The 13064-nt window shown below is 40.5% G+C and overlaps 1 protein-coding gene across 7 annotated transcripts in view; it reads right to left on the reverse strand.

Annotated features, from left to right (window-relative positions):
- The window catches only part of OSBPL9 (oxysterol binding protein like 9), a 167054-nt gene that overhangs the window by 51171 nt on the left and 102819 nt on the right, over window positions 1-13064 (reverse strand). The window contains exon 1 of one of the 7 annotated variants that reach the window (XM_037999851.2): window positions 8533-8693. The exons of 4 other annotated variants lie outside the window; for them this stretch is intronic. In XM_037999851.2, the coding sequence (XP_037855779.1) occupies window positions 8533-8559 (27 nt within the window). In that variant the 5' untranslated portion in view covers window positions 8560-8693. Of the gene's footprint in view, window positions 1-8532; window positions 8694-13064 lie in introns of those variants that run through there. 2 more of the 7 variants (XM_037999856.2, XM_037999854.2) reach the window with 2 other exon arrangements.

Below are 13064 nucleotides of genomic sequence, written 5' to 3' on the forward strand. Positions count from 1 at the left end.
ATTGTACTTAATTATTACCTTAGTAACAAAGAATCAAACAATATAAATAAAGTTTTTTTTTCATAAAAGAATCTAATTTTTGAACATACGTTAGTGCTTTGAAAAACCAGAACTGCTTTTATCTTTAAATTTACAAAGAAAGGTTTATGTGTAATGTTCAGTTTCTGATAAAAAATAAATAACACAAAACAAATCTGAATTGCTCACATATAGTTCTGACAGAAATGAGCTGCTTTACAAACAGGAATCAGGTACAGCTAAAATGCATGAACTTCAATAATAACCCTTAACACAATTTCTTACTCTTCATGACACCCTCATCTGACACTAATACACCCTTTGACTTATAGAACAAAACACAAATACTAACTCCATAAAGTTATTTGGCTACTTAAACAACTAAACAATAAAGGTTTGGAATTGGTACCATTTTCCTCTATTTAAATCACTGACAGCTTGTCTTTCCCAGACACTCCCAATTTATTCAGCAAACCCATATGAAGAAGTTACTAAACTAACCAAAACAAACAAAAACCTTAAGTCTGTAAATAGGATGACCATATATTTTAGTTTGCCTGGGACAGTCAGTGTATGCTTGGTTGTCTCAGCAAAATTATTGTTAGCAGCCTCCTTCACTCTCAAGTATCCCAGTTTAGGCAATAAATTATATGGTCACCCTCTCTATACAGGATGTAGCTGCATTTTTAAGACACAAATGTCATGAAAGGCATATAAAATTGCCTCAGATGATTCAAAATCCACCAAACTGCCTTTTTAAAAAAACTACAAAACCTAAAATGAAATGAGTCTACAGGTTCTGAATGCAGAAAGCAAGCTACAGAAATAAAACAGACACTGGAATTCAATGCAGTTAATAATAACTGAGTGCTTACCTTATGCTAGATAAGTAGACACATGAATAATACTGAAGTTGCATTTTTATGTAATTTTACTTACGCACTACAAGTTTCATTTTTAAAAATGTACACACACACACACACACACACACACACACACCCCTGAAATATAACACATGAAACAAAACACATGCAGTTACCCCTGGGGAACAGGATTGAGGTATGGGGACATTTGAGACAGGGACTCTCAGTTTTTATTTCACACATTCATGTTGTTTAATTTTTTAAAATAAATATGCATTTATTTTATAATTTACATTCAAAAGCTTTAGGTAAAAATGTTCAGAAACTACAGGTTATGAACATTTTTAGAAAATTTTATAACCATTTTAGCATGCAAGGTCATAAGCATTATTCTTTGAAAATTATCTATAAAATTCTAAAATGTTTTCCAGGAGTAAATGTGGCAAATGCTAAAGCTGCTCAGATACACCTTTCCAAGCAAAAAAGTAGGATAACAAATGTATAATATCATTTAAAGGTAAAGCACACACTAGCAAAAAGCACTTAAAACTTTGTAATCACCACTATACTGGAATAAATAAAATAATGAAGTGGCCAATATAACAAAGCGAGATGGCAAAGCTTTTTTTTCCACATCCTTCCTGCCAACAACATGATCATGACTCAACATCCAAGAAAGCTATCTCTTAAAGAAGGAAACACCTACTACATCACACCACCTAACAAAGCACTGTTGGACTATGTAGTGCTGGCAATCAGTCAACACTTTTCTTCCAAGATACTTTAGTTGTTTAGGCTACTCGCAATATCTTTCTTAGAAGTGATGGAGTAAATCATTCCAGGATCTAAATAAACTCTGAGAGGTTTACTAGTAGTACAGGATGAAAAAAAATATTCTTCCACTCCCCAACTTCAGATTAAGAGCATTTTGGAAAGCCTATCTGGAGTCTACTTTTAAGGATCCACCAAAAATGAGTAAATTTCCTGGAAATGTGTTCTACAAATCACTAGGAAAAATTAACATTAAATATGTGAATTCCTAAACTGAATATTCTGATAGTTCAAGTTTTGAAATAACTGCAAAATTTTTATAGCCTAATACTTGGTGAAAATTTGATTATGAAATGTTTTCAAAAACAAAACTTGATATATTCATCTAACAAGACTGGATCTCTATAGCAGAATATAACAAATTGACAAATTAACACTGAAGGTGACAGCTAGTCAGACTAACAGATGATCAGTCACAGGTAAACAAAATAGAACAATGACCCTGACTTGAATAGACTCAACAATTGTTCTGATATTTATCTCTTAGAAATTATATATGCCAAAGCTGTCTTCATATATCTGATTTTAGCTGCCAATGAGTATCAGAGGAAAACATATTCGGTTTTCGCTAAAGTTGTTAAAAAGTGCATACAAAATTACTGAGTTTAATTGTCAGAAATCTACCAAGATGATCTAAAATACAAGTCAATCAAGACAGGACTTTGTTTTATTCTCTACTATCTCCCCCAGGCTAGTGTTTGGTTTGCAGCAAGTCCTCAATAAAAATTTTATAAATGAATTAAGGAATTCTGCAATGTGCCTACCTGTTAACATTTAAACACAAAAAGTAATCAAGGAACTAGAAGTTCTTGCAGATTATAAATCAGAATATTCATGGAAAAATCATAAATAATTCATAGTTATTTTAAGGGATTTATTATATTGGTAGTTGTAAAATATGGCTGCTGAATTTTTCTAAGGCTAAAAGTTTTTAAGAAGAAAGAGAAATTGACTAGGAGAAAAAGACATTGAAGTAAATGGTAGTAAAACAAGAAACGCAATGACAATCTTCTTGTCTCTGTAAAAACTCATTGTCTCATGCCAAATCTTATCCTGAGCACATTTTTACACACACTATGCTGGGCCTTAGAATTCAGTGTTACAATAATTATTTATTCACTGGGCATCTCTTATGACTATGGCCCTGTGCTGGATGCTTTGGGGATGCCAAGATGAAGCAGATACAGATCTAGAAGAGTTTCATTCTATTAGAGGGAATATATATCTGTCTACAAATAATTGATTCAAGCATGGTAAAATGTTATCAGAAAGGCATTAAGAAATTCAAAGGAGAAAGTTATAAGGATGAGAGAGCTTTCACAGAGGATGCAATTGAGAGTGTAGGATTTGGACAGAAATGGGACGGGTAAAGTATTACAGCAGTGGGCCCTGGTAGGAAACAGCATAATCAGATACAATGTTTGAACTTTTCTTTAATCAAATGACTATAGTACCTATAAAAGTGAGAGTAGGGTTAAGAAAACTAACAAGAGATGCTAAGGTACTCAGGAATTAGGAGCTGCAAGTAGCCTGAAGGAACAAGGAAACAAGGTTCCCATTGGCCAGAGGGGGAGCTACTCAGTGGACATGGATGGCTGTAAGACAGTCACTGCCAGAACTGCCTCAAAGCATAGAAGGAGCAGAAGGAATAAATACTCCAAAGACCTTTTTTCCCTTCCATTTTCTGTCACTGCTTCCCATTTGCTAAACCCCAACTAGAAGCCAAGGGATAAAGGATCCCAGATGCTGCAAGCTGTGAAAGTCAGCTTCCTAGAGCACAGAAGAGAGAAGGGCAGAGAACAAATCTGCAAGAAAATGGAGAATAACCAGAAAAGGCATACTCCCAGACTGAGGAGCTGGGAAGCACAAAGAGGCCAACTGAGGAACAATATTCTCTTACAGAAGAATGTATGATGTTTTTTGGATCTGAATGCTGAATCTCAAGGAAGCCAAAATTAGTGGCTAAAAATGGGAATAAGTATTAAGGTTTGAGAGGCAAGGTGACCAAGGGATGGAGACTGCCAGAGCAGCATCCTGCTTCTCTCTGGAGAAAAAAGAGCAAGAGTCATCTAGGCTGTGGTCCTAGTCATTCTACTCTCTAGTTATGTGACTGTGGGCAAGTCGTTTGGTTTCTCTAAGACTGATTTCTCAATAATAATAATAATAATAAGGTAGAAATGGAATTAGAACTTGAAATTTCTCTCCAGCTCTAGGATTCTGTGATGCCAATACTTCCAGGCAAACAACCAGTTTCACCGGGAGGATAAATTCCTAACCATATTGGTTACTGGGGCCTATGTATTCACCTTAATAAAAATTAATTTCATTTAAATAAACACAGTAAGAATTTATAGGCTCCAACTGCAGCCAAGTCCTCCATGGTATGACAAAATATGTCAAAACTCAAGCAAACTGTCATTTAGTGTAACCTTGAAACTGAGTGAGAAAGACTAATACAACCAATTTTAAAACACGCTCTGGAATGCAGAGAACGCAAAGAAACAATGGAGTAAGCAAAATAACTCAGTTGAAGTGGCATATTTTGGCAAAAACAAGTTGTTCAGTCAATACAGTAAAGAAGCCAAGTTCCTAAAGGTGTCTCCAGAAATAAACGAACTCCAATATGGGAGGAACTACAGTTCTCTTCTCTCCTGCACGCGCACATGTACACACACACATACAGAGTAACCAAACCATTCATTAATGACACATGTATTTATTGAATGTCTATTATGGCCAGGCACTATCATCATCTTCAAAGGATGTCTTTAAGGACAATAGAGATAATATTGACAGCAAATATAATTAAGCATTACCTAATCATCTGGAATGAGCTCAAATTTCACCTTTATAGCAGTTTCCCTGACATTCTAGCTAGCCTACATGCTTTTTCCTATGATACTAACAGTACCCCAGAACCAATTAGTACTCATACTACTATCAGTATTATTTAAATCATGTTAGAGGTCCTATAGATTGGGTAGGAGAAGGTGGGGAGTCCTGGGAATCTGCCCATCTTTTTTTTTTTTTTTTTTTTTTTTTGGAGACAGAGTCTTACTGTGTCATCCAGGCTAGGATGCAATGGTGTGACCTCAGCTCACTGCAACCTCCTCCTCTTGGGTTCAAGCAATTCTCCTGCCTCAGCCTCCCAAGTGGCTGGGCTTACAGACACCCACCACCACGCCCAGCTAATTTTTGTATGTTTAGTAGAGATGAGGTTTTATCATGTTGGCCAGGCTGCTCTCCAACTCCTGACCTCAGGTGATCCGCCAGCCTGGGCCTCCCAAAGTGCTAGGATTACAGCGTGAGCCACCGTGCCCGGCTCTGCCCACCATTTTAAACACTGTTTCTAAACATTTTTCAAATCCCCTATTTCTCATGTCTGGTAGCAACCAGGGAGCTCGGTGACCTAGGAAACATTTTTAACTCGCAGGGAAAAACCTAACTCCAGTAAAACTGAGTGAAAGGTTTACACACTTAGGCTATTATTATGTCACATATGTTGATCTCTTAAGCACTTATTGAATACCTACTATGTGCTATGCACTAAACTAGGGACAAAGGCCTTGGGGATACAAAGATGAGTAAGAATCCCAGATCTCTAGGAAATCAGGGTCTAAAGCAAGAATTAGGTATGTTAAAAAATTTACAACACCACTTAGTGAAGGCTGTAATATGGAGATATGAGCAAAGTACTGTAGTAGCACACACAAGAGTAACAACTCACGCTGCCTGAAGGAAGGCATCATAGAAAAGGTTAACACAGGAGCTGTATGCTAAGGAAGAACAGGAGGCTTATCACTTGAGATACAGTGGGGTAATCTAAGCAAGAGGGAAAGGCTGTGGAAAGACAAGTAACTCTGAGAGGCCACAGCATGTTCTCAATGAGAAACAGTTCACAGCGAATACTGTGGGTAAAGCACCTGGAGCTGAGTTCGGACTCAGAGATAAATCAGGACCAGAATATGAAGAAGGCCTCCAGAACATGCTGGGCAGCTGGACTCTGGCAAGGAGGAGTCAAAACACATTCTTAACTGTAAGAGCAGCGACCTACTCCGAATTTGTTTTTGGAAAAAAAGGTTGGGTGAGGGGAGTCCAATGACAGACTAGTCAGAAAGCCTTGCAAAAGTCTAGGTGAGAGACCATGAAGGCCTGAATTAAAGCATTATCATCTAGAAAAAAGTGCCAAATCTGAAATATATTACTAAGGCAAACGTAACAGGACCTGGTGACTGGAGATGGAAAATAAGGAAGATGGAAAGCAGCTTTAAATGCCCGTGTGTGGTAGAACTTCATTAAAATATTCAAGGAGGAATACTTGGCTTAATTACATTGTCAGTATAAGAACCATTCTTTCAAGCATAACAATCTTTGTTTAAACCTTTACTGAAAAGCTTCCTAAATAATTTTCTAAATATACTAGTAATCATAAAGTCTTTTTTCTATATAAGAATCATCATAAATATCTGTTATCATTCTACAGTATAAAGTTTAGCTATAGATAGAACTCAACATATCCCAGGGGACGTCCTAGAATTTGCTTCTCTGAACAAAAGCCTGATTATCAGATTTTCTTGTCATCGTCCCCTTAATCAGTAGCGTGCAAACCATGCGAGTGCCTGACTTTCCAACCAGCAGAACACAGTGCTATCGAAATAATGCTCTTTCCCGGCTGAACCAAACTTACAGTTAAATTCCCTGCTAATCTTAATATCAACAGAGATTGAAGTGGGGATGGCGGAGCGTACAAAATATAATAATCTTTTCACATTAAAAAACATTTGGAAAATGTCACATTAAAAGTATCACAGAACTTCAGAAATACCAAAATGAACGTGACCAGTAGACAGCCTTTGCAGCCTCGTATTTACTGAAGGGCACTTCCAAATACAACTTCATCTCTGTCAAAGCCAAACTCAGGACACTTTGGAAACAGATGCAACTTGTCTGTTATCTTTCTTGTTTCTCATTTAAGCTCTCAAATCAGACTACAAATCTGTTTTTTTCTTTAAGAGTTTTTTTTTTTTTTTTTTTTTTTTGGAGACAGTTTTTTGCTGTTGCTAGGATGGAGTGCAGTGGCGCGATCTCGGCTCACTGCAAGCTCCACCTCCCGGGTTTAAGCGATTCTCTTGCCTGAGCCTCCTGAGTAGCTGGGGCTACAGGCGCCCGCCACCACGCCCGGCTAATTTTTCTGTTTTTAGTAGAGACGGGGTTTCACCATGTTGGCCAGGCTGGTCTCGTACCTCTGACCTTAAGTGATCCACCCGCCTCAGCCTCCCAAAGTGCTGGGATTACAGGCAGGCATGAGCCACTGCGCCCGCCATTTTTTTTTTTTTTTTTTTTTTGAGACAGTCTTGCTCTCTGTCATCCAGGCTAGAGTGCAGCGGTGCCATCTTAGCTCACCGCAACCTCAAACTCCTGGGCTCAAGGGATCCTCCCACCTCAGCTTCCCAAGCAGCTGGGACCACAGGTGCACACCACCATGCTCAACTCATTTTAAAATTTTTATTGGGGCAGGGGCGGGGGGGAGGGTTCTGGCTTTGTTGCCCAGGCTGGTCTCCAGCTCCTGGGCTCAAGCAGTTCTCCTGCCTCAGCCTCCGAAAGTGTTGGGATTGCAGGTCTGAGCCACGACGCCTGGCCCAAATCTGATTTTTAATCATATACCTTCCCTGAACTAGGAAAGGTAATACAGTATTTTTATTTAGGTTGTCTCTTGTCGGGCTGCACATTTAAAAAAAAAAAAAAAAAAAAAGTAAAACAATACAACACTTAAAGTAAAAATAAATGACAGATGCTAACAGTATTCATTAAAGGGCTTCATCACCTGCTTAGTTCAATACAGGCAGTGTTCAAGATAGATTATTCATACATAACTGCGTGAGAATTTCCAGTTTTAACGTTCACTGTGAAAACTTCTTAAACCTGCAACTACTATTCTAAGATGCTTCCAGCTTCTCCATTGAGAAACTAGGAATTACTTGATTTTTTTATCTTCCTTAATACAGCTAAAAGTAAACAGTTTAATCAAAAAGCAAAACAAAGTATTACTTCAAATTAGCAAAAGCTAGTTTTCTTGTTCAATACATCTCTCAACCTTTCATAACAAATACTTATAATACTGTATGAATGGTCAGCAAAAAGTGCATTATTCAACTATGCTTCCTAGTCCATTAATTACACTCAACTTTCCATAACTCGGCTGGGCTGAGAACCCCATAAAACTAAACCAAAGTTTTCAGCATTTTTGCACAAGCTACCCAAAAAGCATAAAATCACCTCCTTTCCGACACACATACTCAAAAACAATAGTATCCGTAATTACTTTATACACAAAAAATACAGGGCCAGGCACGAACACAGTGCCAAAAATAAACCACCACCAAAAAAACACTTGGTCTGCAACTGGAGATTCTATTAACGGGCAACTGGTCAAAATTAAGCTTTCACATAAGAGAAAGCTTAACTTTTCTGCTTAAAAACATATTCTGAGACAGCTTTCAAAAGGAAAATAGAGTTCCACAAAAATGAATAGGAAAAAACAGACCTCCTCCAAAGTCTGATTTGGGGGCGAATGCTCTCTTGGTGGAAGTAGAGGCCCTGGCCTCAGCCTCCACTCCATCTAGGCTGAGGAAGTGAGGAGAGCTCCCCAGGACGAGGGGCCCGGGCAGCCACGTCGTCCTACTCACCCCAGGGGGCAGCGGGGAGGAGGCTGGGTGAGCACGACCTTCGCGCCCCGGCCTGGCCCGGGGCAGGCGGCCGGGACCCCGGGGACTCAGGGGTAGGCGCCGGCCCCTCTCCCAGACCCTCGGGGTCTACTCACTCCGCAAGTGACCAGCAAGAAAGCCATTCGCCAAGGCCCCCGCCCTCTGTGCCTCCAGGGGAGGGAGCCGGGGGCTGCTCCCGGGCACCCCTTTTTCTTGCCCCCCTCGGCCGGATTCCCAGACTGCGGCGCAGGCGGTCCTGACTGAGGTTCAACACGTCCCCCGGGACACCCCCTTTACCCCCTACCCCTTCCCGTGCCCTCCCCCGCGGAGAGGCCGCCCCGATTGGCTGGCCCTGGCGGCTCCTGGCAAAGAGACCCCTGGCGATTGGCCATGGGTCACCTGCTGTAGGAGGTGAGAGGCCGACGATTGGCGGTTGGGCCAGTTTTGGGTGGAGAGGCCGACGGCGCAGGCAGCTCGCAGGAGGGGTGCGAAACGGCGAGAGGGCTTACGGAGGGCCCCGCCCAGACCCGAGACCCAGCCGCCTCCGCGGGGGGCGGGGGCTCACCTTGGGGGAGTGCGCCTGGGGACACGCGGCTTATGCGGCGCCGGAGCTGCTGGGGGAAAGGGAGGTTGCGCTCTGGGAAGCTCAGCTTAGCTTCGGGGCTCCAGCCCTGCGGATTCCCACTGGGTGGCGACTGGAGAAGGGCTCGCGGGCGCCAGCGTGCCTCACCTACACCCACCGGCTTCTAACGTGCCATCTAGTTTATGGCAGCTGTGGAGCCTGGGCCCCGGAGTTTCATTTTGATAATGGATTTTGCTTACTTCCGGAAAGTTGTGTTGCGTGGGTGTTGAGGGAGTGAGCGGGGGGAGGAGATACTGTATCAGTAAACAAAAGCGTGAGCGCCTATGTTTTTATTAATCCGGTGAGACATCGTGGGCTTTCTGTTGTGCCACAGCTCCATAAGGAATGTAGGTGGCTTGTAAAGATGCTTCAGGAATCCAAATGGCGCAAACTGCAAATTATATCAAAAGTTTGGACTTAGAGGACCTCCACAGAGAATCCCCCAAAATGCAGGAACTCACAGACCTAAGTGATTAACTTATTGATCTGGAGGACCAGCTCCTTTTCCGCTCCTGCTGGTTTTTCTTATACCTACTAAACGTCCAATTATCTTTTGTACTTTTATGGCTCTACTGGTACCCACTGCAAGACCTAGCGCAGGGCACACGGCACAAACAGCGATGCTGGCCAGGCGCCGTGGCTCACTGCTGTAATCCCAGCCCTTTGAGAGGCGGAGGCTGGGGGGGTGGGGTGGGGGAAGGCGGGGGGATCCGAGGCCAGGAGTTGAAGACCCCAAAAACAAACCAAAAAAAGGCGCAATGCTTGCTGAATAAATATGCTAACCTGCTGGACTCAGTGTTAAAGATACCTTCAGTTTGTTTTATGTAAATCACTTCAAAATGCCCAATACCAGAGGCACTCTCCCCTTCCCCCTACCCACTCTAAAAGCTGGGTCCTCTGCCAGGGCTCCCTGTCTCAGTAAATGAAACCACTATCATCCACCCTAATATGCAAACCATAAACCTAGCAGCCCTCCTAGACACCTCCCCCATTCCACATTCAGTGCATCACCAAGTTCTGTCATTTTTACCTCCTAAATACACTCCATTCTGTCCATCTCTCTCCATTGCCACCACCCTATCCTGGCCTGTTGGAATAATCTTACTAAAGTCTTCTTGAATCTATTCTGGCTACTCCAATTCATTCTCAACACTATGCCCAGAGCAGTATTTCTATAACCAATTTTATTACCCCTTCATCGCCTCCCCCAATGAAAGAACTTTAACTGCTTTCCACTGAGTTGTGCTTAGGATACAATTCAATATTTAACAATGGCTGACAAGGTTTAGCCTTACCTACCTCTTAGCTCCATCTTTTACCTTGTAGTACCTATTTTCTGCTTTGCACACAATGGCCTTTTTCAAACTCCTTTAATTTGCCAAGGACTTTCCAATTTTAGGGCCTTGGCACATGCTGTTACTTCTTTTATACTGTCCCCTTGACATCAATCCCCACACTTCACTTATTTACTTCTGCTCATCATCATTTCCTCCCTGCCAATGTCAGTTCTGGCCATCATACATCATCATAGCCCATGTAACTCTCCTTTGTGGAACGTACTACAGCTGTAATTTTACATTTATCTTAGTTATCTATTTAAATTTTTTTAGAGACAAGGTCTCACAGGTCTCATGTTGCCCATGCTGAACTCAAACTCCTGGGCTCAAGTGATCTTCCTGCCTCAGGAATAGCTGGACTACAAGCGCACACACCACCTTACCTGAGTTATTCTTTTTAATTAACTTTATTGAGTCATAATTTACATGTGATAAAATGTATCCATTTTAAATGTACAATATGTTTTCATAAACATATGCACACTTGTAACCACCACAATTAAGAAATAAAGTATTTTCCATCACCTGGGAGCTTGCCTCATGCTTCTCATGTCAATCCCATGAACCACTGCTCTGCTTTCTATTTGTGTTATTCTTTAATGTTGATCTATACCACTAGACTGTAAGCTTAACGGAGTAAGGATCCTATCTAGTTCTGTTCAGCACTATATCATCATTATTTAGTAGAACTCCTGGCATATACTAAGTCCTCAAATGGATTTCTTATGGTAACAGATTCTGAAAATAGACATTAATTCTCTGATAAATAACAATAAACTATAAACAATGGTGGAGGGGGAAAAAAAAACATCAATTTTGCCAGATGTCCATGGTCAGTATTTAACCTTCACTAATACTCTTTTAAATTTTCCTTTAATAGCTGCTTTTCTAGCAGTTAATGTTGTGCCTGGGCAGCCCTAGGGACTTAATTCCGTATTAGCTGATCAAACGGTTCTCTAAGCCAGGGGGAAAAAAAAGAAAAAAAAAAAGCCCTACATCTCTAATTCTGCCTGTATACTGTACTGTTTGACCCTACAAGGGACAAAATACTTATTTACTCTATGTTACAGTTACATATTAAGAGATCCCAGCTCCAATCCAAAGTCTACATTTTCACAATTTAATACTACAGATAGCTATTTGTTGCAGACATGCAGTTCTCATTTTCCTAATCTTAGTATAAAGTTAGTGTTCATAAAAGATGTAGCATTTAAAATAAAAATTACACGACACAAAGCAAATTTATCCATCTTGTACTAAGAAGCTATAATCAAATTTGACAACTCATGTTGTTAAAAAACAGAAACAAACTAAAAGCTGTTAAAGCCTATTATGAGTTGAAAAAGGAAAAAACCCCAAAGCTGTTTCAAAACAAAGTGACCAACGCCTAAAACTCATATGTGACAGGTGATTTCCAACCCATGAATCAGATTTTCAACTCATCTTTCAACTATATAACTAAGGCTATTAGGTGATTAAATTACTATTTTAGTTTGTTGAGCAAAAACATAGGCCATGCCTATTACCTATACCTATTAAGATGAAAAGAAAATTTTAATTATACAGAATTCATATACTACTTTCAAAAATATTATTTCTGCTAGGGAGCCCAATAATGTTTACCTAGAAATCACATTCTGCTCTAATGTCATCCCAGACATAGATGAAAACTGCTTTTGGTAGCAATGTAAGAAAAAAAGAAGAAAAAATATAAAAAGCCAAATCAGGTGAGACTTCAGATTTCTGATATGGCATATTAACAAGCTTGGAAGTACCACTGTGTTCTAACAACATGTAAAACACTGAACAAACTGAAAAACCAACAACTCCTCTTAAATCTGTAAGAGAAGTGAGGTCACAGGGAAAACTGATACCTCCCAAATTAGGAGACCAACAGGCAAATTTAGAGAATCACAACTTCCCTGAGCAAAAACTCACAAGGGGCAATCTCCATGGGAACCAGCACCCACGGGAACCACTTGATCAACAGTAAATATGTTTTATCTTCCTTATGATTTTCTTAATAACATCTTTCTCTTACTTTATTGTAAGAATATAATATACAATACAGAAAACGTATAAAATATGTATTAATCAACTGTTTATGTTATTGGCAAGGCTTCCAGTCAATAGCAGGCTGTGAGTAGTTAAGCTCTGGGGGAGTCAAAAGTTGTATGTGGGTTTTCAACTGCACGGGTGGCAGGGAAACCTGATCTGTATTTGACAAACTGGTGGAAGCTCAGTGCAGACAAGTCTGAAAGACATAAACTCCAGGGACACGTAGTAATATGGGCAGGGAGGAGAACCACAGTTTTGTGAGTTTTACCTCCAGGAGCTCAGTAAGGGTCATCACAGTGAATACTGGGGGAAAAAAATCCCATAATGCGTCCCCTCTAGGCTTCTTTGTAGGAGAAGGTATTTACTGTGTATACCCAACTTCAGTCCTCTCTAGCCCTACTGTCCCACCTACAGGATGAACTTGAGAAGCACATGTGAAGCTGACAAAAGTTCACTAACAGACTGAAAATGTTTCCCCTCCATGCACACCTTACCACCACATTACTAAAGGTCCACTCACAAAAGTTCCTGTTACCTAATGCATCATGTCTGGCTATCAAGAAAAAATTATAAGACATACGAAATAGGAAAAAACGGAGCTGGAAGAGACAGAGCAAGCATCGAAACTAGA

This window comes from Chlorocebus sabaeus, chromosome 20 (assembly GCF_047675955.1).
Source record: "Chlorocebus sabaeus isolate Y175 chromosome 20, mChlSab1.0.hap1, whole genome shotgun sequence".
NCBI classification, from domain to species: Eukaryota; Metazoa; Chordata; class Mammalia; order Primates; family Cercopithecidae; genus Chlorocebus; species Chlorocebus sabaeus.